Source organism: Syngnathus scovelli, chromosome 16 (genome assembly GCF_024217435.2).
Source record: "Syngnathus scovelli strain Florida chromosome 16, RoL_Ssco_1.2, whole genome shotgun sequence".
Lineage (NCBI taxonomy): Eukaryota > Metazoa > Chordata > Actinopteri > Syngnathiformes > Syngnathidae > Syngnathus > Syngnathus scovelli.
Genome location: NC_090862.1, coordinates 3,573,886 through 3,600,962, shown reverse-complemented (window position 1 = coordinate 3,600,962; position 27,077 = coordinate 3,573,886). Strand labels below are relative to the sequence as shown.

Below are 27,077 nucleotides of genomic sequence, written 5' to 3'. Positions count from 1 at the left end.
TCAGTTGTTTTTCTATTGTGGGTCACATATATTAACAGTCATTCCTCTTTTTTTTTTTTTTTTTTTTTTGGCAAAGCATTCGTTTTACACATGTTGAAAAAGCTTCTTACTCCCAGAAAGTGTCTGGAAACTGCGAATAGCTTCATTCAATGTCCACGTGCTCTTAAAATTTGTTTTAATGTCTTTTTTAGCCACTGCTTGCAGAGAGGAAATTCAAATTAGTTACATTTCATGTATGTTTGTATAGATGCTGTTTTTTTTCCTCATAGGTTTGCGCTCCACTCAAGGGAGAAACACTTCAAGTGACCACAAATGGTAAACACTGTATAATTTTCTTTTTGGTTTATTTTAAGAATATTACGATAAACTCAAAGCTGCCTTTACTTAGCTGAGACGACTTGTTTACTGCAGGATTAAAGCTTCCCATGATGTGCAATTTTAACACGTTTAATAGGGTCTTTTATGTTCTTCAAAATTGTGTTTTTCAAGTGACCTTGTTTACCTTGCACAGAACAGTTGCTTCAATGAAGCCCATGTCTGCAACAAAAAAAAACTGCAGATATTATTTTTATACTGTGTACTGTTTGAATGTGGTATACCTACATTTTATTTCCTGATCAGTGATGGAGAGGTTGAGCTTTCTGTCCTTGCTGCTGTGGTAAGCTAACGAGGTCTTGGAGAGGGATCATGTCAACATAAAACATGGACATCAATAAAAAAATAATAATAAAGGACACGGATATCAAGGTTTGGGTGTGTTTGTTTTGTAAACGTATGCCGGATGTTTTGCCCTTAAGGTTGCTGCAGGCTTTCTTGTCACTTCCTTGTTGAAATGGTCAACATGGTTTCTACATATAAATATTTAGTCAGGTTTGTTCCTTCCTATCCACAGGGTAGCCAAGCATGCAAATCGGGAGTGAAAGAGGAATTGAGGTGAGCACAGTGAGGAAAAGGATGGGTGAGACGAAACAGGAAAGATGATGTGAAGATGGTTTCCCTTGACAGTGTGCACAACTCTTGCAGAATGTGGCCTGACACCTACATTCAACATCTCACCTATAATGAGGCCCGGATACATGAGGTGATATTAAATTCAATGCATGATTTTTTTTTGGGCTGGTTTTAAATATAGACTGTGATATTTACCAGCAAAATTGAATTGTTCCACCAAAAACAGCGTGTACTGCATTTTCCGGTTAGCTGAGTCACCGGTGCTAAAATAATGCTGCAGTTTATAATTGACTATAAATTAAGATAGTTCTTACCAATTAATATAACCAAGTGAATGTGTTTCTCTGCTGCATTCATTAGGACTGTCATTATGTGCGTCATTATGTCGCTCTTAAATAGCCCAAACAATTCAGAATAGATGGCAAGCTCTTGAAGAATCTTATGTTGCCATGGAAACATCCAGCATCTTAGGTGCTGAGAATACACAATGAACCCAAACTCTACATGAAAGATTTTTTTTCCCCCCAGAGGCTTCTTTGTGATAAAAAATGCTACCTGATTTCCAAGTAGACGTTTTACTGCAAGAAAAGAGGAAGCAATTATGTTTAAATATTAAAGGAAGCATAAAATAGAGTTGCCTGAACTGGTCACATGACATTCCCAGGGCAGTTCACTGACTAAGTGAAGCTATTATTGCTAAAACTGCAATTAAGTACTTTATACAATACAAATCTCAAACATTTTCAACCCAAGTGTTGCAGGAAACATAATTTGGAGATCTAATCATCTTGTGAGGAATTTTATTTTAGTTTTAGGTTAGCTTCTTTTTAAGGTTGAATGACAATTATGTTAAAATCTTATTTTAACATTTTATTTGACACAAATATATTGACAGTTCTACCCAGAGGGTTTCAGAATCACTACTAGTATGATTTATTTTATTCATTAGAAAAATGTCATGTTAATAGTTATTGATTTGGACTGCTCCAGAGGATTGCGCAATCATGTGCTGTTATGGATTTTTGTATGTATTGATTTGTATAATTGTGACATGCACTAGTAAATTTTTGTTTTTTGGGGGGGGCTGTGTTTTTATTTCTTTGAACTGCAGGAGAAGGCCAAAGAAGGAGGTGCTAATAAATGTCATCTAAAGACGTGAGCATCTGCTACCAATGAGCTCCGGGCGCAATGAAACCATAACCATGGCGACCATACTGATCGTTTCCTGCATCCTGCAATGTTGTGTCAAAACACTTCATTACACTTGCCACAATCCAATAAGAAAAAGGTAAAAAAAAAATAATCACACCACTCATTTTTTTAAAAATAGCTTTATTATTGCGAGGCTGTTCAGAAGTGTTTGAATATAATGATCATTTTAATTATGTTTCTCCAGATCATTGTAATTTCATCCTCAGGTCCTGCATGGGTTAGTTTCACAGTGAATGCACTTTCTGCCCTGCACCCACTCACCAAGAGTTTGTTTTGCAAGATAAAACCCCCTCCCAACCTTCCCACAAGCTGCTGCCTTCATCTGAGTGATGAGAAGGGCACAGGCATCACGGCGAGCTGTTTGTACTCAAGTTGTGACATAACGAGGCCTTCTGGTTTTTTTTCTCCCAATTCTCTATGCAATGCTAGTGGAAGAAGCTTCTTCTCGCTGGCATTCAACATCCTGTGGGGGATTTTCTTGATAAGGATAATTATGCTCCTGTCATGATGAGTACTGTGACGGTGAAGAGTGTGAAAGCAGTCTGTTTGCTTCTGGGTGTTGGCTCCATTGGTGTTTTAAACAAGGATGATATTACGCTTTGTGATGTGGGGGAGGAGGAGCAGATGTAAGTGTATGATGTGGCACTTGGCTTTATGTCGCTGCGTTTTATAGAGCGGCATGGTGGAGTCTGGGAGAATGTAAAGAGATTGCCTTTGCCATTTTGATTAGATTGAAGGTGCTCCATGTGCATCAGCATGCATTCAAGGGCATGATTGGACCTATAAAACTGTCTTGGGAATATCTGTTTATTGTATTGGCGTGTTTGCATGAGAGGATGAATTATGTAAATAATGGATGCCAACCAAAACACTGCTCGGTAAACATACACAATCTAATAGGATCCAAATGGAGACCTGCAATGAACATGCAGTCACGTATAAAAATAAAACCTTCCACAAGTGTACCTAATGTTGTGACCGGTGACCATCTGCTGCTGGCATTTTCCTGCATAAATATTTGTCAGTGTTGACATTTAAAGATCAAGGTCTTCTCTTCATCCTGACTTACATTTGGTGGCTTATCTCGCAAATTATTTGCAGGCAGGTATAAGGAAGCCCTTCCTGGTGTTTGATTTATGTGATAAAACATATCAATTTAAATGTGAGTAAAATAACTTCAGAGTTTTTTTTTTTTTTTTGGTCTACTCTTCTTTTGGATAAAAGATATCAGCTTTATCACCTGCTGCTACTAAAATTGCAGAGTCTGGAAAAAAATATTTCACAGCCAAAGGGAGCAGTTTGAATTTGAATATGACATAAAATGTTGACGTGTTTAAATGAATAAAACCTAATAAGTAATTTTAATATTGCCTTTCTAATGCTGTTAACATGTTCCATTCTAAATAAAGCAAGCGTTTCTGACCTTCTCTTTAAAGGTGACTGATATGGTTCAATGAATCAGCGGTGGCTTCGCACAAGCGTGAAACAAGACCACACATCAAGGTAAGCAGAGCTGCACTGAGGTTAATTGGATGCACAGAATAGTATTAGCTTATTGTGTTTGATTCTGAACTAAATGTTGGCCCTCTGAACTGATTGTCTGTTTGTACACAACTTGTCATTCGATGAGTTTTAAGGACATGCAATATATAAGTGTGTATTTGTCGATTTTGGAATTTATTATTGTGGTTTGAGGTGCGGCTGGATTTTTGGTGTGATGCTAGGAAAGAAAAGTAAATAGGCATCGTGAGGATAAAATGCAGTTACTTATTATGAACGCTAGGGAGCACTAAATGCTTTGGAAAAATGCTGCATATTTAATTGTTAAATTGCCTCGCGGTGAAACGATTTGACACGCGTGACATGTTAATTAAGCAAACGAGTCTTCTTTTTAGATAGAATCATCTGTTCTCCACAAGAGCAAATGTTCGTGATCGATTGTCTGTTAAGAAGGAGAAAAGAGAGGGGAAAATTACATAGAGCAGAAATAAACGATGCGAGATTATAACAGTGCCAGCGGTAGTCATGAATGAAACGTTCTAACATAAGGGGCGTTCAAATGAATCAAGTAAAAACAAAAACAGGCGATTGGGTGCTGTATATAAGGTATAGACAACACCTGTGGCACAGATGAGTCAAATACGTTACGTCTGACCCCTGTGGCTGTTTAGGGTACAATTAGGGGGGGGGGGGGCTGGACTAAATGATGTTTCACTCATGAAAACACGCTCACGCGCACACACGTGCGCGCGCACACTCACACACAGTAAGTAGACGCTGCGTCTGCCCACGCCAGGATGCAAAGCAGAGAAATGTTTCCGCCTGTGTGTCATTTTCTGCTTTCATGACTGCCGGATGGTTCTAAATTGGCTCCTTCATGGTTTTTTTTTTCTTTACTTTTTTTTTCACTAAACGCTGAAGGGTGAGCTTTTTCCATTTTTCTCCCTGGTGATTATTTTTTGTGAGCGCACAGCATGCGAGCAAAAGGGCTCGAGACTGTCGGAGACAGAGCCTGAGATACACACAACACGTATTGTGTGCGTCCCTACTGGACTACATCTCGGACGAGAGTGGCTTTGGCTCCGTGAACGCATCATTTGCCATCGCGATGTCCATCAGGAAGACATCGTTGACGCAAAAGCAGTCTAAAAACGGGACTTCTAAATATGTGTTGGAGCGGTGCGCTTCTATTAACGAGTATTATGATATTGCCTTCAAGGTGTGTATTTTTGCTTTATGTCTTTCAGATTAATTGATCGTTTTGTAGATTTATAGCAATCACAACGTGTCTACGTATAGTGGCGTTGACGTGGTGTGTTTTTTCTGTCTTGTTTCAATACAGACTCAAAGTTTGAATTGTGATTTCCAACAAGTCAGTGTGCGACTGTAAATCTTCCTTTTATCCACATGTACCGATGTAAATATTTGTTGAGGGTGTACTTGTTGCACTCCTTTCATTTCCTTAAAGCAGAAAAGACACACCTCTTATGTCGTGAAGCTTAAGTTAAACTGCACCAAGAAATTGCCGCCGTTTGGCTGCAAGAGATTTGATCGGAAGTTAACAAAAAATGTGTACCTGCAACTGCAGTTTATCTTAATGTTTACATTGTTTTGCCCCTCTGGCAAATTTAATGCAGTTCATATTTACGCACAATTTGAAACCATCTAATCCACCTGACAGTGTCACATGTTGGTGTCACCTGGGTGCAGTCTTTTATATTCATCACATTCTCAAAGAATCTCATTTTAGAGTTGTGCAACAGCGTGTGGCAAACAAAATGATTCATGCAACCCGCAGCGTTCGTTTCCTCCCCGGAATAATTGCACTTGTTATCAAAAGCATCGTTGCGTTTAATTGTAACCTCACCTTTGTGCCTTCGCTCCCTCCCTCGCCTGACGCTTTTTGTTCTAATCGATAGGTGATGCTGTTGGGAGACTCATCAGTGGGAAAGACATGCATCTTGCTGAGATTCAAAGACGGGGCATTTGTGGGAGGCAACTTTATTGCCACCGTTGGAATAGACTTTAGGGTGAGTGAGATCCACTCCCACTTTTCTTCTCATTTGTCTCCTATTCCTGTTACTCTGACAACTGTCAAGCAAATAACAAGCAATCCCTGAGTGTGCCAATTATCACCTCGCTTCCATCAGAGTGATGATAGCACCCAATGTACAAATCCTGTCAGTGGAGTTCACAGCCCACTTGTGCTGCTAGGAGCCGCCGGCTGCGCCTTACATGGATGCACGCCCACATCCTCGTCTCCTTCGCTTGGCGCTGTTGAAGTTCCCAACTCATCCAACAGCTGACCTCTGAGAATTCTAGTCTTTTCGAGTATTGAGCCAAGACACTCAATCGTACACCCAGTAGAGGTGTCAAAAGTAATCCATTTATCGACAACAAACCAATCAAATATATTTTGATCATTTAATATCAAAATATCTGATGATCCAATCCAGCCAATCAGATCTGTGTAAAGTCTATCATAGGCCTATACATTGAAATAATAATAATCTCGTCTTTCTCATTAGGTGGAAAATCTGGGCACGTGTTGTTGGACACAAATCTCCGAATCGCAACAAATGGACAAATTGTATCTTCCCCTATTTGGTGGAACAGAATTAAATTATCATTATAAGCATCGCTGGCATAGATAGATGCATTATCTGGATTAACTAGCTCATTTCCTCTCCCACAAACCTCATGATGAGCTGCACAGTGTTTTGGAATCCCAAGCACCACTGTGATAAACACAAAAGTGGTTTTTTAATAGTGAACCCGCTTAACCTTTTTGTGTCCCTCCAATCGACACAAAACACTCCAGCTAATGCTCGAGAAAACTCTAGGTGGTCTTGGACGGAAATTGTTGCATTAGCCAGAGTGATGCGTTGTCTTGACGAGAGAGACATTACAGAGTGTAATGGCGAGAGCTTTTCGGAGCATCTCCACTGAGAACAATTTATTTTTCCCCAGCACTCAAGGAAAAAAGCAACAGGTCTCGTTCTCGGGAGCCGCAGATAAAAAGGACAGAAGAAAACGATGCATTCACTGCCGCGCCGTTTATTCCCCGTCATGCTTCGGGCTTCTTGTGGCGGGCGAAAGAAAGGTTAAAGCTGCTGGAAAATGGAGTAAGCTAAGCGAAACAGTTGGATGCTGAGGTTGTTATTTGTGCATGAAAAGGCAAGGCAGTGCTGTTGTGTCAGCTTATAACGTAGCAGGGCTATTTTCGGCACGCTTTCTTGTAGCGGTTACTCAGCATGCAGGCTCTCTCACATCATAATTGGGGGGGAAATGGAAAGCCATGGCAACTAATGCAGGGGTTGAACCATGTCCATTCTGCTATGGCAAAAGATTCAGCAGGTGGCATTTGCTGCACATCTTCAGTTCTCTCCTACCCGTGTTGTTTCTCACACACGCATTTGGGATGCGTATTCATATTCACACTTGCCTTATCTGTGAATTGCTTTCTAGTGGGGAGCTTATTGTTGTGAAATGTTAACAATGTCCTGATTTCATGTGGACCTGAAAAGACTTTCACATTATTATTTTTGTTTACATAATGCACTAAATAAGACTGGTCAAATGCCACTTTAATGTCGTTTATGATGTTACACTGTCCCTTTAAGAATTCTACAGAATATTTTATGTACCGTATTTTCCGCACTATAAGGCGCACCTAAAAACCTCAAATTTTCTCAAAAGCCGCCTTATAATCAGGTGCGCCTTATATATGGACCAATATTGAGCCACTACAGCAGGCATGTCCAAAGTCCGGCCCCCGGGCCAAATGTATATATCTTATATATGGACAGTTTTAAAATGGGCTATTCATTGAAGGTGCGCCTTATAATCCGTTACGCCTTGTATATCGACAAAGTTTTCAAATGGGCCGTTCATTCATTGAAGGTGCGCCTTATAATCCTTATAGTGCGGAAAATACGGTAGGTCAAAGTTTGATTCCTAAACAAATAAATTCTGCTCTCAAGATTTGGATACTCACTCCAGCAATATTCTGTATTTTAATTTGGTTCTCAGGTGGAATTGTTTTCGTTCCAACTTTCGCTCGGGAAATCAGATTGCCGCCCTGTGAGTTAGCAGGAAATGAACAGTGGGAGTCAGTTGATATTCTGCCCATTGTCCTACTTACTCACCGACGTTGCCGTGAGCGTTTTGCAATTAACTTGGTCTGGCAGCGTTTACAAGCCACTTGTACCGGTTTCTTTTCGTCAGCCACATGCTGAGCCTCTCTGCTTATTTAGTCCCCTCAGATGTACGTCATTCATTTCCGTGCCATTTCCTCACAGCATTCTGCTCTGTGTGCACGTCTCATGGTTCTTCTTACTTGTGCCCCCCCCCCCCCTCCCCAGAATAAAGTGGTAGATGTCGACAACCTGAAAGTCAAACTCCAGGTGAGCGAGTGCACCATTTTTCCCTCATCGATTTCGCACCAAACATGTTCACCCATACATCTGACGGATTATGTCAAACTAATCTGTTAGGGTTTACAAATTGCAGGGACTTTACCAGATTTTATCACACAAAGCCACCGAGTCGTCTTTCCTCATAACCTGTTTGTAAAACAGGAATGGGAGTTGACAAAATTAGATACCTCTGCGGTCGCTTCGGTAGAGCTTTAACCTTTTATCCCCAACACGGCAAGTCTTGCGTCATACGTTGGCGTCGATGCAAAATTAGACGCCTACGAAGAGTTTAAATCATTAGTGAAGCAGTTGTATGACCCACATTTATTTGAAATTGGCTACGATTTATAACTGGAACCATGTGTTGGTCTTTAAATTTGATCACGGTCAGTACACATTCACAGTAGAACAAATAGAACAGTTAAAATATTCTTATTTTAGCACAGACTGTTTCAAGTGGTGCGAAATTAATCAAATGATGATGCCAAAAATGATGAGAACAATTCAGCGGACTGATTTTACGTAAACAAGTTGGCCTGTACTGGAACATTTTGTGGCCTATTTTTCCGTTGGTTGTTTGACTTGTTCAGTACGGGAACATTTCTGCTTGCGACATTGTGTAATTATCTTTTTGTTTTCTAGATCTGGGATACAGCCGGTCAGGAAAGATTCCGAAGCGTGACACACGCCTATTACAGAGATGCCCAAGGTAACCTTTACTCGTTAAGATTATTTCCTCATACTGTTTATGTGGGTGTGACCTTTCTAAGAAATGCAATACTTTTCATAGACTTGTGTTTAAGCATGTGTGTTATCCATTGCAACACACTCTCTTTCCCTTTTTACAGCATTACTTCTGCTTTATGATATCACCAATAAGCCATCATTTGACAACATTAGGGTAAGATTTTTAAAGACTATTTGTATGTGGAGCTTCCTGCTTTTGAAACGCCCTTTACAAATTATGAGTTTATGTTCCTGCCTAGCCTACCGGAAGCAACACAATGTTGTCAGAGCAGCCCGGTTTGGATAATGAAAAGACGTAAAAGTGTTCCTCGGTGGCTGGTTCTCACGGCGTTTGATTGACGGACATGTCCCCGGGGGCGAGCACAATGCAGTCCTGAGATATTTGTTACTCAATCCCACATCACTACTGTGTCTATCTGCTCGTTCCTTTTAAAGGCTTGGCTGAATGAAATACACGAATATGCCCAGAAGGATGTGGTCATCATGTTGCTCGGCAACAAGGTGAGCAAACCTTCCTTTACTTTTGTGTTCCATAAAAAGATCTGGGGGATAAGGGCACCATCGCGTCCTCCTCAATTGCTTTCTCTGAAAAATCCTCTGTTATCAACACATCCCAGTTAAACATGAAGCTTATTTTATTTATTTTTTTGGGGGGTGTATTAAAATCAGACCGAGATATGACACTCAAAACGACCCCATCATAAATTCAGAATCTCTCGCTTCAAGCGTTCCCTGGCTTGAAACCATTTTCTGCACAATGCCTCTGGTAATGAGTCTCCTTGCTGCTAGCAACAGTCATAACTAATACGTCAAAGAGCTCCCTCTGGTGGTTGAGAGAGGACTCGCTACTCGCATTGGGTTCATGTTATGTCAATGAGGCTTATTTGTGTTGAGAGCAGCTGGGATGGCGGTGTCAGTCCTCCACCGGAGGTGAAGTTTGTGACACCTATTCACTCAGCAAGAGCTTTGCCTCGGGAATATCCTCTTATCTGCCTGCCAGTCTTGCATGGCTACTGGATAAGAGGATGAGTCATGTGCATAGGCTGACATTGTGGGCCTGAGTGAATTTGACCTCTGACCTCCAATCTTGGAACCCATGTCTTGTTTTGAAACTAGATTTTTACTGTGATGCTTTACAGGCAGACATGGCCGCTGAGAGGGTGGTGAAAAAGGAGGATGGGGAGAAGTTGGCTAAGGTATGGTTTTAAATCTCTTATTTGGGCAAAAGTTTTGGGACACAACTCTTAATCAATTAATTTGTCAATTAAAGATGTGCTTCCCAATCTGTAGTGAGTTAAGGAACCTATAAGAAAAAGTCACTGCACACCACGAAACGAAAAATTTACGTGCCTTCTGCCATCTGGTGAAAGTAACTAACCTAGATAGCTGACCAATCAAGCAAAAAATGAAAAAAAAAAAATTCCGCAGCACACTTGAGGATTCTTCATGATGCACTAACATGCCAATGCATACTTGTGGGAATCACTTGTATGTAACCACTAACCTCACTTCCCTTTCTTGAAAGAATGGACAAAATCCCCACAGACGCATAGCACATTATAATTTATAGTCTGCATCGTTTGTTTTTGTTTTAGGAATATGGGGTGCCATTTATGGAGACCAGCGCAAAGACCGGCATCAACGTGGAGCTAGCCTTTCTAGCTATCGCAAAGTAAGTGTAAAAAATTGCTTAAGAGTGTTTTCGCGTAAGGAATAGGATAGGACAGCACGTTTTTTTAATTTATTTTTTTAACCTTCATGATCTAACTCTTTGTCTTTTCTATCAGGGAGCTGAAGCACAGAACCACCCAACAGCCAAACGAGCCCAAGTTCCAAATACACGACTACATCGAATCTCAGAAGCACAAGACTGCTTGCTGCAGCCTTGTGTAGCTAAACCCCACACTGGGCCAGGAGACACACACACACTCATGCACACACACACACACACACACACACACACACACACACACACACACACATAAAAAAGGGGATCAAGACAGAGGGAGGTGGGGTAGGGGTAGAATAAGTAAAGCCAATCCCGGCACTAATCCTAAGAAGTGAGCGTCAAGCTCTTCTCCACTCAAATGAACGACAGTGAATCCGATTGCCGTCCCTTGTCGAAAATGTGAATATCATTCTGTAGAAAATGTGTTGTGGTCTTTGTGGTGACAGTTGTGATCAAACGGAAAAAAAAATTCAAAAGCCAGGATTTACAAAATGAAGTTATCTGCCGTCTGCAGGGACAATGAGGAGCATGTTTGCTGTGCGCTTGGTTTAGTTTTATATGAACAATCAATATGAGCGTTGCTAGGGAATATAACTTTGTTTTCATGTCACTTTTTAGAGGCTGAATCTCTTTTGGACTTTCAGTCTTTCTCTTTACTGAGTGTACATAAACAGCCACAAAGTCGGACATATTCACGTGTGGATAGCTGTTAGAATAAAATCAATGTCGGAGGCATCCTGCCCGTTTTGTGTTTGTGTCTGTACGTCAACTTGAGGGCCATTCTTGAAGTTCATTCAAGGATCTTTTCACTGTTGCACCAGAGATTACTTGTATTTCCTGCCCTGCTTGGAAAAATCCTCAAAACATGTACATTCTCATTTCATACGCACTCTGAAACGTAAACGTGTCTCTTTGAACAATGTTGTTGTGGAGACTGTGCAAAATCTGTAATTGTTCCATGCACTGTATCGTCTTGACTTATTCAATGTCCATTTTCAATGTTTTTGGTCACATTTGTTCCTTCTCGGAGGTGTCACGGTGATCACAAAGTGCCATGAAAAAGTGCTTTGTTATCATATTATATATATAAAGTATTTTTTGTAATGTATCTTGGTGCTGTTTTATCAAAGTGGCTTTGTGGGAGTTGTGTGCTGAAGTCAATAAGCCACAGTGTGGCAGCACTGAGTCTGTTTATTATTTGTGCAACCCCTACAGTGTATAAAAGTTCAGTATTTATAGGCCACAGTGGTCATGTTACATTTTCTCAATAGCTTCACATGATGCCAGATAGCTTAGTTACTCTGTATTAAGTGAAGGATGTGCTTGAATTTTTAAACACGGCGCACATCTGTGATTCACTGTACCAGCCTTCACACCTCCTCCTCCTCCTCCTCTCACATCTACTCTATGAGTCAGTCAGTGTGCATCAGCCTGCATGGACTTTCTCAATCCTTTACCTCAAGCTGAGCCAGGAGCTGCACAGCTTAAGACACGTACTTATCAATGCTGATACGCCAACAGCTTTACATTTCCTCGTTGGGGGGTTAGTGCGCTTGTCTTTCTCCACTTATTAGCTCTTTGAATGACGAATATATATTTTTAGGACTTTTGCAATGTCCAAAACTTTATTCTGCAGGGAGGCGTGGGAGTTATGAGAATTTATCCATCTATCTTTCCATATAATATCAAAAAGTAAAATTAAAAAAGTCAGTAAAGTATTAAGTATGATTTAATAAAATCCAAAATAAGATAATACTGCTGTTACAGCGTGCAACCCCCAGAGGTGTGTTTATATCAAATTATTTTGGTTATACCACGTGACGCTAGAATGCTTATAAAAACAAATAGCGGAATTGAACATTTATTCGCACCATTAACTTTTTTATCGGATCCGCTTCCGTTGCGCAAGTGTGCCTACTGAAATATCCGTTGACCCGTTTCCCGTAGCTTTGCGACTGCTTTGCATGAAGAGGCCAGCTGGGCTGGTCCGTGAACGCACCTCCCTCTTCCTGAGTGGACTTTCTACTTGGGTCGTGGAGAGTGCTGACGGAGTTTTTGAAACGGGACCTTCGCCCCACGCTGCAAGCGGGTCACGCAGAGGACCACAGCCCCCCAGTCAGACTTTGAACCCGTTACTCGGTAAAAAGTGAAAAGTGCGCTCGAGTATTTGTTCGCAGCGCTCGCACTTTTTCCTTTGACACTCCCCACTCAGGAGAAGAAGCAGCATCCCTCCGGCTCCGCTCTTCGAGTCTTTTCCACGGGTATTGAGCAACAGGTTGAGCCTCGGCCGAGAGAAGCAGCCGACCATGCCGAGTAAAAGCCAATACTTACGGCCCCGGCTCTGCACGCTGGATAAGGGCGACAACGGCTACGGCTTCCACCTCCACGGGGAGAAGGGCAAAACTGGCCAGTTCATACGGCTGGTGGAGCCTGACAGCCCGGCTGAATCGTCGGGGCTCCGCGCCGGGGACCGCCTGGTGTTCGTCAACGGGGACGACGTGGAGAACGAGAGCCACCAGCAAGTCGTGGGCCGGATAAGAGCCACTTCGGGTCGGCTGGAGCTCATCGTGGTGGACCCTGACACGGAGCAGCTTCTGAAGAAGCACAACATGAAGTGTCTGAAGGAGTACGTCAATGACGGGATCCCGTTACCTTTCGAAGATGAAGAGGAAGCTGAGATGCACCGACAAGAAGACGAGGACAAGAGGTCAGAAAATGGAGATGAGCGGCGAGCCCACAGCGTCGAGGAGGAGCGAGGTGGGGGGTCCAGAGGGAGCACACCCGGACCGGACAGAAACGGAGAGATTCACGGGATCGTCCAGAGGAAGCTGAGCGTCAATTCAGACCAGGTGAGTTCCTTCAGGACCTTCAGGTACACCTGCACTCTCATTCCAATGACATCATTGCCAAAAGTACTGACATAGAAAAAAAAAAAAAAACGCTGTTGAAAGTAAAAATACAGAAGTAAAAATAGCAAAGTATGCACTTTGAAATATGCAAAAGTAAAATGCATCCAAAAAATAGCTGTGATTTTCTAGGAAACGTTATAGTATTAATTATTTGAAAATGTGAACAGTTATAGACATTTATAAAAATAAAGTGTAGCATATTGAAAAAAAGAAGAACAAACAAGAGTCTGGTTATCTCGATTCAACCATATTGTATCCAATCCAATCATCTTTATTTATACAGCGCTTTCAAAACAGCTGTTGCCGTAACAAAGATAAAAACTCAGCATTATCTGAATTTCTTATTTGTCATATCATGCAGGTGTTGCCACTGGTGTGTGGTACATTAAACACCCGAGCTGACAAAGTAGATCTAGAAAAATCCTCAGGTGACATTTTCGAGTGAACCCTGCAAATGAGATTAAACGCTGAGAGCGACGCGAAGAACAGCTCCTCTGTGTCACTCAACGTAGTGAGCTGCACCCACATGCTCTTGGCCGTGGGCAAGCTGGCTGGACATTTGCCGTGGGTGCCCAGATAGGACAAACAGAGAGGTTCAGATCACGAAAACAGAACAAGGGCCCATCAACTTCCTCCTCGCAAATATTTGATTATTGTCCCCTGCCAATGACTGCCAACCAGTCCAGGCTGCTCCACTTACCCATGACCTGAATGACCAAAACAATAAAAAACAAACTAAAAGAGGACAAGACACTCTTATTGCCTTCCTGATCTCCTTAAATCACACCAAATTAAATTTTTGAGACTTTGTTTGGGCTTCTTCTCCCAACGCAAAATCGGGGTTCATTTAAAAGGCACTTGACGAGAAGCTTCTGGATCCACATCTGCGTTCCACTGAATTGTCAATGTTTACCCCCCAGGCTGTTTGTGTTTGTCTGTGTGAGCCCCCCCGCTTGCTTACATGGATGAGAGGCCAATATGTCTACAGCCAGAGGCCAAATGTGTCCTTTCCTCTTTTGACAAAGTGTCACAAACCAGCGTAAAACAAGTTTGATGAAGCTAACAAACTACAGATTGAGTCAATATTGAAGTGTTCGAAATATATTTAATATATATTAAAATACTGCCGTGCTACTTTTTTTGCACTCGCCTACGCAGGGCGCTAATCGCTTTAGCACCTGATAAGAAAGCAACAAAACGACCTTTGGAACTAACTGCGTATATTTTTTGCTTTGTTTGATAATGACGACACATCCTCTTTTATTTTTCGGGGGGGGGGGGCGGGTCAGATCTCCACGCGGCGACCTCCATTCATCACGCAATGCATTTGTGCGCAGTCACCTATAGTTCATTTAAATGCACGCCTCACGCAGTGTCATCGCATCTACGTAACCACGGCGACCGTGTAAGATATCTCCACGGCTTCCGAAGAGGGCGTTGCTCTTCGAACCCTCTTTTGTGTCATTTCAAAGATCAGGCCCGTCAGGCGTGCTTGGTTGTCAGCCGCGACACAAGCAGTGTGTGCGTGTCACCCGGACTAGAGCGTAGGGTTCGAGGAATGCCAAACAGGATGTTGGGGAAAAAAAATCCCAGGCTGAGATGAAGACACGCCACTGTTTGAACCTTATACAGCACATGGCAAGAACGCAGAGCCAAAGTCAATTAATCGTAGCATGAGATCATCTGCACAGTGCGTCAAGATTAAACATGGCAACAAGCAGTGTGTACATAAGCAACATCACCCAGCAGAGTCTTTGTATTTTTAAGTATTATAACACCTGCACGTTTGAGTTATTTATTATGATTACACAACAAAAATGTGGAGAAGGAGAACACATAGCTTTTTATGATGTTTTAGCTTTTGTGTTTAGGGAAATACACATGTGATTCCCTTTATTTTTGTGTAGTTTACTGTAAACCTCAACTGGGAGTGTCCATAAACAGGTAAAGTGTTTGTGTAATAGTCTCGGTTCAAGTACTTTAAGGTCCCATGATGCGATGCAAATTTTGATCTTTAAGTATCTCGTGCATCGCGTGACCTTTATGTCCGAATCTCCATGAGCTTCTTATCTGAACTTACCTTTTTCACTTTGCCGGAATGCCTCAGGGAAGAGTCAGATAAGATACGCAAATAATAAAGGGCACATTTTAGTGTTCATTCATCAGTTAGTAGAGATTAGCAGCAGCTTCAATACAGATTTGAATCTGGATATTTTCAGCCTGTTACTGTCTGGGAGTTTCGGGTCTCCAAGGAGTACAGAGAACATTTGCGCTGGTTTCCTGTCATTGTTTTTGCTGGAAGGTTACCCCACCTTGTCTTCTTGATTGTCCTCCTACACGCCCTCATCACAGAGATTCTTTGCTTTCTATTCTGATGTTTCATATCCCGTCTCGAGAGTTTCAATACGTACATTATATGACATCCAATAATTGCCTGGTGACTAAGAGCATTTTGCTGATTTTGTGCCTGAGATAATGCAATGTCACAAAACAATAAAAGCCAATGGATGCAGATATCGACAGGTTAAATATTAGTCAGGGTCCAAAGTAAACAGAAATTCCAGCTAATGACGCATTTGTTAGTTTGTGTATTTCTCAAGCAGGTATTTTTCACGTTGCATGGCGAGCGTGTGTCCTTTTTGTGACTTCACGTACGCGTGATAACATTTAAGAGTCACCCTTTCCGCCTCCGACCTCGGATGGCTTTGAGAGGAAACGGTCCACGGGAGGATGTTGTAGCATTGAAAATGCAGCCAGCCCCTTTTATAAATTTCCTCATGCTGCATTATTCATAGGAAAGTGCAAGCATGTAATAAAACACTTTGCATCATAGGAGAGACGTTGTTATGGTTCTCTCTCGCCACCTTAGGATTCGATTCAATTGCGACTCAGGTGGTTCGATTCTGATTACCGCTGCGTCTTTTTGACTTTAATGTAAACACGCTAAGAACACGCGTCACTAATCTGCACCAGATTAATAAAAAGGGAAGCCAAGCAAATAAATGTTATTTCCACCAAATGTGATCCAGCTATTGCTACCTCACCCACACACAAGCTAAATCAAGAGATCGCCTTTTAATAGACCAAGGAACCATATTTGGTTGCTTGTGTGGGTTTTCAAAATGGACTCTATGTACCGGTATGGACTGAAATGTCATTTTTGGCAAACAAGACAACCAGCAAAGCTGTGCACAGCATCACACAAATCCGAGTAAACGACGAGGCTACAATTGTCGCTGACCAAAGTCACATTCACTTGCAGTATTTAATATTTCATTGTCAAAGCCAGGTTCTCTCTGTGAAGTCGCTACGAGATGTGAACTGTGAAAACCCTTTCGGGCTTCTTATTATGAAATGATGAAAAATAATCTAGCGATAATACGTCAAGACAGCTTTTCAAATGCCACAGATTAGTCATGAAATATAACGATGCTGTTCACAAAACAATTTATTGCTCTCAATTTGTCACGTATGCAAATCACGATGTATCACTAATAGGTTTTAGTGACGCCAGTCCAAACAACAGCTCCACTGTACTGTCGTGAGTCCAAGGCTAATGCTGGTTTGAAACCTAGGCCTTGTGTCCATGTGTGTGTAAAAAGTGGGCGGGTGTGCCCTCTGCATGGTGATAGTGATTTTGTCGCAACCGGAGCGAGAGTCCACAATGCCGCATTCCATTCTGGTAAAGGTTCACCACCCCGGCCGGACAATAAGCGGGAGGGCCGCGCCCTGCCGGGGGGGTGGAGGGGGAAATGACTTGCTGCTCACCCTGAAATAGACTCAACCCCTACTTGTCCTTCTCCATTCCCACCAAGCAAATTTTTTTTGGGGCACCTGACGTATAGCAATATGTCCAAATTAAGTTCCTGCTGTCAGTGTGAGTTTGTGAGCTTGAAGGTGAAAGCAGCGGGAGTTTCTGCAAACAGACTGGCTTGGAAGATTAAACTTGTTGTTTGATAAGGCTCAGCGGCAGGTCATCTAGATGTTTAAAAAAAGGAAGACGTGCTTTTGACTCTGGCCAGGATCTGCAAGAGGATTTTCAAGATAGCTCAGACTGTTAATCACCCCGTTTTGTCTTATCTTCGTCCCCCCCCCTGCTGTGTTGACGGACATTGTTTGTCAATTGTCACCCCCCCCACCGCCCCATTGCAATGGGAACCTCCTTGAGAATGTAGCTTTGGTGTCTTTTGTGGAGTTTGTCCCATCCTGGGATGGAAGTCTGGGACAGTAGCTTTCTTTGTTTCCCCTCCTCTGCCTGCCTCCCAGCTGGTCCAATGGTCCTGCTTGAAATCCAACACCCCCGTCCTGCCTGGGAGAGTGGTGCGCTCCGTGCACTCTGGATCACAAAACCTGCTGTGTGGTTGGGTAAAAGTGGACCCGCTTCACAATAGCCAGGCCATCAAACATTTACCGCCTTCGTTGTTAATCTGTGCCGGAAAAAAAAAACGACATATGACAATCACAAGGCCCACTAGGCCGCCTGATTTGTCACGTCACCGAGTCACCATGGTGCCCGGTGAAGTGTCACCGCGGGGTTATTCTTTACGCTTGATCAAAGGAGGCAAATTTGTGGGAGCGCTGCCCCCCTTCTCAGTGAGAGGGTGGGAATGAGAGGAGAATAAGCCAAATAGAGACTTGAAGGAGTGACCAGCTGAGCGTGACAGCACAGAAAGAGGCCAATTTATATTATTAAAAAAAAAAAAAATCTAGTTGGACATGGACGTGGAAAAGTTGTGTGAGACGTGCAGGACTGAAAAGAGCCGGCAGCCAGAAGTGCTTCACATTGTGGGCATGGCAGGCTCGCGGTTGCACATGCAAGTAGAACGAGTGGCAGTGACACACACAGACACACACACTCCTTGACACTCACACAAACCACAGACTGTCTCCTTGGCATGAGCCTTGCAGTTGAAACACAACACAATGTGTTCTGTCATCAACTGACAGATGATCAGTAAAACATTTTGGGGGCGATATTTGTCATGTAAAATAATATTAGTGCTCAAATTTAATTTGATTGGAAGACTCATAATACAAATACTTTGTGATTGTTTGTCTGTGTTCTTTAGTTGGAAAGTTAATTTGTGATTCATGGAGTGATTCATGATTTATGATTCGACAGACGGGAGTTACCATTTTTCTTATGGGGTGTGGACCGTTCCATTGATGCCATATTCCCGACAAGTGGGCATTTTAACGACTCGTGTAATTATTTCTCACATATTTGTGCTCACTCAGAGATGACAATATGAACTTTAGCTTCTAAGTAAGGAAACACTAAGAGCAACAATTCAATGGAGCGTTCGATTCAAAGAGCCAATCTTGTGACTCGCGTGTTTGGAGAATATAAAATGAGGCCTGGCATTGTTTTGGAATAATTGGTATTCAACGCTACTTCTCAGTTTTTTTTTTTTTTTCCAAAGCCTTGCAGAAGCAAAGATTGAAAGTACACACTCTGTTTGAGTTGCCTAGGCTGCACTTGTGCGCTCGCTAGTCACTTCATTACGTACACCTTTACATTCTAATGCACTGTTTTGAGTGTGATTCTCCACATTGCTCCATTTTGCTTCCTGCTAACAAACAACTAGCAAAAGACGGTGAAAATGTGACCTCCTCGATAGTGAGTGACGGATTAGAAGCGGATTAGGAAAATAATCAGTCAGTTGCAGCCTTAATTGGATTACTTGTCCACCCAGATGTTGTCTGGTGCCAGTCAGGACATGTTGTGGGTGTTTGTTTTTAAATGAGTTTAGAGGATTTGTGTTTAGATTTCGCTTTGATGTCAGGAAGTTGGTCAAAGCGGGGGGAAGCATCTTGAGAGAAGATGTGTCGACAGTTCCTGTGTTACACCCTCCTTAGAAGGGAGGTTTGTGTCACTGGGAGGTTGTTCTTCTAGAAACAATGCTCTACTGCACAATGGACACCTTCGATACATGGCATTGAACTTAATGAGGAAATCAAAATTTTCTTGGCAATATGTTCTGTGCAGCCCAACTAGTCAAATTAATGATTCGTTTGTGGAATATGAATTAACCAGGCAAAAGCCACCTGTCCATTTTAGGGGCGGCCATTTTGCCACTTGCTGTCGACTGAAAATGACATCATAGTGTCCGGGTCACAACCAATCACAGCGCAACAGTTTTCTGAAGCTGAGCTGTGATTGGTTGTAACCTCAGAGCTAACAACTGTGATGTCATTTTCAGTCGACAGCAAGTGCCAAAATGGCCGCCCCCTGAGAAGGATAAAAATGGGTGACTTTTGCTGCTTAAATCATATTTCACAAATGTAAAATTAATCAGAAGTGGGGGCACAAATTATTGTGAGAAAACTTTGGGGTTGACTTCGTCTTTAAGGCAGTAGGTACTTTGTTGATCACATAGCTATTGAAACAAACTTTCATAGAAGGCTCTTTGCTTGTCCCTGTCATTTTATTGAATGTGAACTATTTACACTTCCTCAGTCTTTTGTAATTGTAGCTTTTACACATCCGGTACATCCGAACAAGTTCTTTTTATGAGATTGTTGCTGCGCAATGAGCAACTCAATAAAGATAACAAGAAGGGTAATGAGCGGCAGAAACACGTCAACATGTCACTTTTGTGGCTTTTGAGTGTTCAGCAAATTCCACTTATTGCAGTCCTGCTGAAGTGATCTTTTAAAATTTCACTCACAAGAAGAGCCCTATTTACCATATCTTAAGTTTTATGCTTTTTTATCCCCAGCATCTTTTTCTACTAGCGATGTACTGACACTGAAAAATAACGGCTGAAAGTATCACAAGCATTTGAGGCTTCAGTGTTGAGAGAAAAAAAAAAAAACTGTGACACAGAGTAACTTGCGGTGAACTGAACTGCTTGACTTGCCAACTGACAGGATGTGCTGTCTTACTGTATGTCGTAGATACAATTCCTGAGACGAGAAAGCGAACAAACATGGTGACTCAGGTAAGTTAAACTGAACATTAACTCAATGAAGATAGGAAAAAGGCGAGCTTTGTCACTTTGTGCTTGTACTTTGGATTCAGTAAAACAGCTCTTAAGGTGGAAGGCTAGTAAATCATAGAGAATCGCTTTTGTGCAATGATTGATTGGGCCTGTTGAAAGTCCAAAGTTCTTATCAGGTTTGCATCTGATCAGCACAAAACATATCGCGCTCAGTGAATCGACAAAAAAAAAAAGCGACTCGTGGCTCCTCATGCCGGCTTTTCTATAAAAGAGTTATGAGTCAGTTTGATATAATTAGAGGTTATGAATTTTTCTCTCCGGCAGTAGCTCGGTCCGGTCACAGTGACAAAAGGTCAACCTGACTTTACTCTCCAATGCGTTTAGAACTCATCTTATGTTCTGATTGCTTCAATTCAAAATCTATGAACTTGTTCCCAGCTAAATAAAGAACCAGCTTCATCTCTGCAACGGAAGGGAGGTCCAGGGATTTTTTTTTTTTTTTTCTTGGATGACAATAACCCGTCCCGCCATCCCGGAGGGGGGGGGCTGGACGAGACAAGGTGGTTAGAGGTCAACGCCCAGCAGCCATTGTCCTCCTTAGCGCTCGAAACACGCCGGAAGCGGTCCCTTCCTCAAGTGCCCCCTCCTCAAAACTTCCCTCCAATCACACACCCCCATTCAAGAACCGCTTCCTTCCTGGCGAGCAGCCGGTGTCACGCAGGCTCAAAGTGCACTTTTGGTTGATTTGAGACTTTTGCAAACACATCTCTGAGCACATCAGTATGCAGCAAGCACCTGCATGTTTGACCCGGGAATCACAATCATGCATCTTTGTGCCTCTTATTATTCACCAGCACACCCCCGTGGTTGCAGAATTTACATTTCATCAGGGCCTGGCATGCACAAAAAGATTAAAATATCCGCTGTGTCCTCTTGCAGGAGGTGAGCCCCGAGCTGCGGCCACGGCTCTGCGTGATTCGGAGAGAAGCAAACGGATATGGCTTCAACCTACACAGTGAGCGGGCGCGGCCTGGCCAGTACATCCGAGCTGTGGATGAAGACTCCCCCGCAGAGAGGGCAGGCCTGCGGCCTAAAGACAGAATAGTCCAGGTACTTATTTCCACCCACGCTTCAAAAAAAAATCTAAATCTGCCAATGAGTGTGAATGCAAGTGTGAAAGCACAGTTTTATTTTGAAGTCAATAAAATGCTCTAAATTAAAGAAGCTGTATAAAATGCAGACCGAAAGGTTTGCAGGGATTTAATGTGAGGGGCTTCCAGTCCCCCTCCCAAGGGGCCCCAGACAATCTTCACCACCCACTGAGGAGTGGGCTTTGAGGGGAGCGGGCCGCCATTGTTGCTGCTATTACTGGCCGAGCTGCTATTGTCCGGCTTCCTCTGTGGGACTGGCTTAGACAAGCAGGTCCACCCTATGACGTAATTACAAGGGCACATTCACACACTCAGACATTTCTCACATGTTCGGGTTTGATCCCAGAAAAACAACCGAGTAGAAGGTTTTTGACAATAGTCACGAGAGACTAGAAACTGGACCGGTTTTATTGAATGGATATCAGCAACATATGTAATTTTGATTCCTCCACGTTGCTGTTTACGAGAATGCGTGTACATGCATTTGTGCTCAGACTCCGGATTTCCTGACCTCGAGGAGACAAAGTGATAATATTAACAAAGAAATCCTGTGTGGGAAACAAAGAAAAACCTTGGCGGCATGTTTATTTTCTGCGTTTCTGTGCACGTTCCTCAGGTGAACGGCGTGTCGGTGGAGGGCAAAACACACTCCGAGGTGGTGGCGGCCATTAAAGCCGGCGGGGACGAGGCCTGCCTGCTCGTGGTCGACCCCGAAACGGATGCATTCTTCAAGAAGTGCCGAGTGATCCCCACATTTAACCACCTGACTGGTGAGAGGGCCACACCCCTTTTTTTGCAAAATTGCACCATCATTTTTTTTTTACTCAGCGAGCAAATTAATGCTTTTATCTTTGAATGTTCCACCTCAGCTTTATTATCAGGCATGTTGTCAACAGGTTGAAGGCACAAAAAAAAAAAAAAAGACTCCTGCTGGCTCCTTAAAGCTGCTGTCACACACTCGCTTTCTTCCTCTCTCTTCATCCGGCTCATGTTTCTGTCTTCATCTTCTTCTGCCAAGATTCACAGGCAGCACAGTGATTTTCTCAGCACTTGCAAAAGTGCTTTTTAATTAAGTAGTCTTCTTAGAAAAACAGAAGTACTGATTAAACTCTTTACTTAAGTAAACATTAAAAAATACACACATTGAAACGTACTTAAGTACAAAAGTGAAACCCTTTTATTTAAATTAAAAATCCATGAAAACTATTTTTTTATTTCAATTAAAAATCCGTTTTGTAAACATAAATAAGGTTGTGGATTGGGAATAATTTACCTCCCTATTTCAAGATTTTTTAAGACTTAAGGGCGACTAACTTTTGAATTCAAATATACTATAGCTGAGTTGTTCCTGCCAAACCCCCTAGGGGGAGCCCTTGCACAGTCAGGCATACGTGCACTGGTAATCTTGCGTGTCCAAATCGTGCCACTCTATTCCAAGACACTCCTCGTGTATCCACAGTGCTGCCAGCTGTTGACATGGCAACCCATGAGAAAAAGAAAAAAATGCACTCGATTAAGCAAACATTTATTCAAGAGATATTAGACATTTTATCATCACAACAGAAGCAGCTGCATTACAGGCTGAGTGAGAACCACCAGTGCCTTTACTGAGCCATTGTGCCAATGTTTCATAAACTTCTGGAGTGTTTCCATGACGCTCACTCGCTCCGTCTTTCATTAAAACTACAAGTGCACTGCAGGGGAAGATATTCCAGCGAGGCGTTTCCCAGGTAACCGGCTGTTTTTCGCACGCCGCCTACTCGGGAGGGCACCTGCCTACGCTGACTCTTAACTCCGCTGCCCTCACACGAACGCTTGTTGGCCAGTCAGCCCCATTGTTTGGTTTCCAAGGAGCTCACTCCGAGTGGCCTCTCAGCCTGGAGCTGTGCTAGGGCATGGAGAGGCTCCTTTCTAAGACAACACATAATAATCCAGCACACACATACTACCAAGGAGAACAGATTAATACTGAAGGACTAGTTATTATCTCCTCTAATAGGCCATCATAAAGAAATGCAAGGTAAGGGATGGCTGCAGTGTTGTGTATGAAAAAAAAAATTGGTCCTACATAAAATAAGTTCCTTGGCCGAAAAAGCTGTTGTGTAGCATTTCGGTCGCCATTAGGAATGAAGGAGCTAAGCAGGGAACGTGAAGATGTGAATAATAGATGATGTGGTCGTACCTGTGCAATGTGATAGAGTCGCTGTTGGTGGGGTTAAAGGTAAGCAGAGCAGCAAAGCTCACGGAGATAATGCTATTTTTCTGCCGACAGGTCCATTACCTGAGCCTGGCGTCAATGGAGGAATGGAGGAGAAGGTGAGACTTGCTAGCATGGTGGGAGCGTCTCATTCCTTCGGGAGGAGGTCAATGTTGCTTTTACATGTGCTTTGCCACTACGGAGAAGTGGCGTTCTGATGAGTTATTAATCACCAAATTCCACTCGGACTGAACGTACTTTCCTGTGATTGTCTTCGATGTGGACTCCACAGCAGAGAAGGCTCCACCCTAATTGCTGTCGAGTAAAAACGAGCGGAACATTAGAGAGGAAGCATGTTTGGTAACATTCAAAAATGTTTCCCAGGCAATCAGCATTTTTTTTTTTTTAACTATGGTGTTAAATCCCACGCAAATAATGGAACATAATTTGCATTCTTCAACAAACCAGTGGAAAATTAAATGAGCTAGTGAGCAACCAAGCAGATAGGCACAATGGAGCTTTCCTCTGTTAGGAACTGTATGTACAGAATAAAAAAGTCCTCCATTGTTACATAACTCAAAGTGATTAAATAGCATAGCGGTGTTGCACAAGGTCATGTGTCAGGTGGACCTTGTAGACTTTAGACGGGTGGTGGTTTGGGTTAAAAATTCTTGAAGTCGGGCGGGTTTTACAAGCTGATGTTTAGTGGCTTGTATACGCGGCAATGCAAAGTCCTCCCAAAGTCATCACATCAAGCTCATTTAGAGTAATGAGTACCGTAAAAGAACGGAAACATGTGACGTTTGGAACATTAAATCCTCAGGGAAACACGTGTCATGGTGGTTTTCTGCTTTCATGAATTTTAGTGACATTTTCCCCCCTGAGGAATTCCAATTCAAGCACACATATGGTTTAAATTTCAAATGCATAATAATTAGTAAGTCCCACACACTTCTCCATCCTGTCATTTCCACAGCCGTTCTTTTTTTTATGAATGTTTTTAATAGAGTCATTATTTGGAGAGAAAAAAAAAACGTTGACAGCCCTAAAGCTGATACAAACACAAGGCTGCCCTCTTGTGGTGGTATTTGGTACTTCAACGCAATCATTGAATAGAAGAGATGAGTTGTGACTCGTTTTTAGCCAATCAGGTGAAGTAATGTTCTTCTTTGTGTTGCCAGGTGAACGGCAGAGGAACTGAGAGGGACTCCAAGCTCTCCGTCAGCCCTTCTTCATCCAACGCCTCATCCAACGCCTCACTCACGCCAACCACAAGCACTCCTCCTGAGGTGCGTAATTTCTAGACAGCTCTGTGTTTCTTTTTGGATTAATATCCGATGGATGACAAGCACCGTGTCGTTCCTCCAGGGCGTAACAACGGAGGCCATCCCAGCTCTGAACATGAGCCTGCAGCAGGTGAAAGAGCTGGCCCATCAGAAACGCTCCAATAAGAGAGCCCCGGCCATGGACTGGACCAAGAAAAATGAACTCTTCAGCAACCTATAGGGTCTTCAGCTCACTTGACACACACAAAAACAACACAATTTGTGTTGCAGTGATTCTTACAGAAAGACCCTTTTTTTAAAAAAGTTATATTAGTCACTTCATTACTATTCGTGAAAAGATATTCCACAAATTATCTAATAGTAATGTACTACTAACCATGAACGATGACTGGACTGTTGAAAATGTGTGCGTGTGCGTGTGTGTGCGTGCCTGCTGCTACACTCACTCACCTGACAATCAGTTTATCGTGTATCGTTTAGTTTATCAGGTAATCAGTCAGAGTGAATCAAAAGTCTTAAAATTTTATTTCTGAACTCTTGTTAACAATATTTTTGTGTAGATATTTACGTCTAATAGCAGCACATCTAATTTTGTCTTAGCACAATTTTGACAGAAAAAAAAAGGGTTGTTGTCATTGCTGTCCTTCAAGAATGGATTTTTAACTGGGAAAAAAAAAGCGCACTGATGGCTTTAAACAGGAATGATTTTAAAAGGAGTTTCTCTTATAATGTATATATCATATATCATGTATATTTTTACATTTTTGATAGAATCAAGTCCAGAATGAAGCTCACATCTTTTTGTCTGTGATTGACATGACTTAACTTAGACAAGTTTTAAACGTGTCTTATTTGCTCGGGTTTAAAAATTGTCGAATTTTTATTCCGTTCTAGTGATTTGTAGTTTGGGATTGTTGACGTCTTAAAGAATGTTTGCGCTTCTCTAGATTGTGCGCTTTTGTCAAGTATTGCGATTGTTTTCCAAATGAATGATGGACTTGTGATAAGTTGTAGTACAAGCCAGCTTGTGTAAACAAAGTGAAGAGTCTCTATTGTAATAAAATATATTATAAATGTCATGTTTCTTTACATGGCTGAATATATAATATTTCCTCCTGCAGTAGTATCAAATAGCGGTCATCATGAAAGGTCTCAGTGGCGCTAGTGTGCAGAGCGCTGCGCACCAAGGTTGTCTTGAATTGGTGGGCGTGACGTCAGACTGCCAGTGCTGCAAGATGGCGACCGCGTGGCCTTTTCCAGTACATATGTTGCTTCCTTGTTGTTCACACTTTAGAGATACAAGATCACAATTAAAAAAATTGTTGTGTTTTATTTAAGCACTTTATTTGTGATCATCAATAAAGAAAAGTAACAAGCTACACAAATATTTGTCACGTGTGCGTCTTCAATTTCAAGTTGACAAACATTCCTCTGGTGACATTATGAAGTTAATGGCAGTGTACAATATTTACAGTATTTTCTGAAAACATATATGTTAGAAAGTTTCCTATATTGATGTTGAAAATCAATGTATATTTTTTTGTTGAATGTTGCGGTAGAAAGTTACGTCACCACGCCTTAAATCTCGCGTGAGTTACATCAGCTTATCGCGATTGTTGCAGTCGGCGCGAAGTGGTAAGATGCAGACGGCGGCAGTTAAAATGGCTAGTATCGTGTGCGTATTTGCCAAAAAGTGAGTATATATATATTTAATTGTTACTCCTGTTGACTGTTGTGCTGTTTGTCTGATATTGTTTCGTGTGTGCGCCGTTTGGTTGGTAGCTTCGGCGCGCTCCTTTTAAGTTTTCCTCGCATTATACGAGTAGCCGTTACGTAGCTCCACGGCGGCTAACGGTCGCTAGCAAGTGTGTTTTCTTGTCTCTCTCTCTCTCTATATATATATATATATATATAGACAAAAAACATATATATAATATAAATATATAAATATATTTGGTGTTGTGTTTTCAAAACAATTAAGACCGCTCATTTAACCGGAAGTGTATGGTAACCGAGAAAGCTCAATTCAAACG

The 27,077-nt window shown here is 42.2% G+C and overlaps 2 protein-coding genes across 3 annotated transcripts; both read left to right on the top strand.

The window, feature by feature from the left end:
- Positions 1-104: 104 nt before the first annotated feature.
- On the top strand, positions 105-10,778 carry zgc:112183 (uncharacterized protein LOC550410 homolog). 2 transcript variants are annotated; one of them, XM_049745166.2, is made up of 13 exons: positions 105-315; positions 893-933; positions 1,024-1,081; positions 2,063-2,239; positions 3,600-3,666; positions 5,583-5,693; positions 8,028-8,069; positions 8,724-8,790; positions 8,930-8,982; positions 9,264-9,329; positions 9,968-10,024; positions 10,424-10,500; positions 10,616-10,778. In XM_049745166.2, exons 6-13 carry the CDS (start codon positions 5,586-5,588, stop codon positions 10,719-10,721), a joined length of 576 nt encoding a protein of 191 aa, XP_049601123.1. In that variant the 5' UTR covers positions 105-315; positions 893-933; positions 1,024-1,081; positions 2,063-2,239; positions 3,600-3,666; positions 5,583-5,585; the 3' UTR covers positions 10,722-10,778. The 2 variants fall into 2 exon arrangements, with proteins under 2 accessions (XP_049601123.1, XP_049601122.1); XM_049745165.2 differs by lacking the exons at positions 105-315; positions 893-933; positions 1,024-1,081; positions 2,063-2,239; positions 3,600-3,666 and adding an exon at positions 4,408-4,882.
- A 151-nt stretch (positions 10,779-10,929) lies between these two features.
- nherf1b (NHERF family PDZ scaffold protein 1b) lies at positions 10,930-26,429 on the top strand. Its single transcript, XM_049745158.1, has 6 exons — positions 10,930-13,406; positions 21,350-21,520; positions 22,178-22,331; positions 23,834-23,877; positions 24,940-25,047; positions 25,127-26,429. Exons 1-6 carry the CDS (start codon positions 12,864-12,866, stop codon positions 25,262-25,264), a joined length of 1,158 nt encoding a protein of 385 aa, XP_049601115.1. The 5' UTR covers positions 10,930-12,863; the 3' UTR covers positions 25,265-26,429.
- The last annotated feature ends 648 nt before the right edge of the window (positions 26,430-27,077 follow it).

Coding starts and splice junctions, on each gene's coding strand:
- zgc:112183 (XM_049745165.2), top strand. CDS start 4,772: ATGTCCATCAGGAAGACATCGTTGACGCAAAAGCAGTCTAAAAACGGG. Junction 8,791..8,929: donor CTATTACAGAGATGCCCAAG/GTAACCTTTACT, acceptor CCCTTTTTACAG/CATTACTTCTGCTTTATGAT. Junction 10,501..10,615: donor GCCTTTCTAGCTATCGCAAA/GTAAGTGTAAAA, acceptor CTTTTCTATCAG/GGAGCTGAAGCACAGAACCA.
- nherf1b (XM_049745158.1), top strand. CDS start 12,864: ATGCCGAGTAAAAGCCAATACTTACGGCCCCGGCTCTGCACGCTGGAT. Junction 21,521..22,177: donor CTAAAGACAGAATAGTCCAG/GTACTTATTTCC, acceptor CACGTTCCTCAG/GTGAACGGCGTGTCGGTGGA. Junction 25,048..25,126: donor CCACAAGCACTCCTCCTGAG/GTGCGTAATTTC, acceptor TCGTTCCTCCAG/GGCGTAACAACGGAGGCCAT.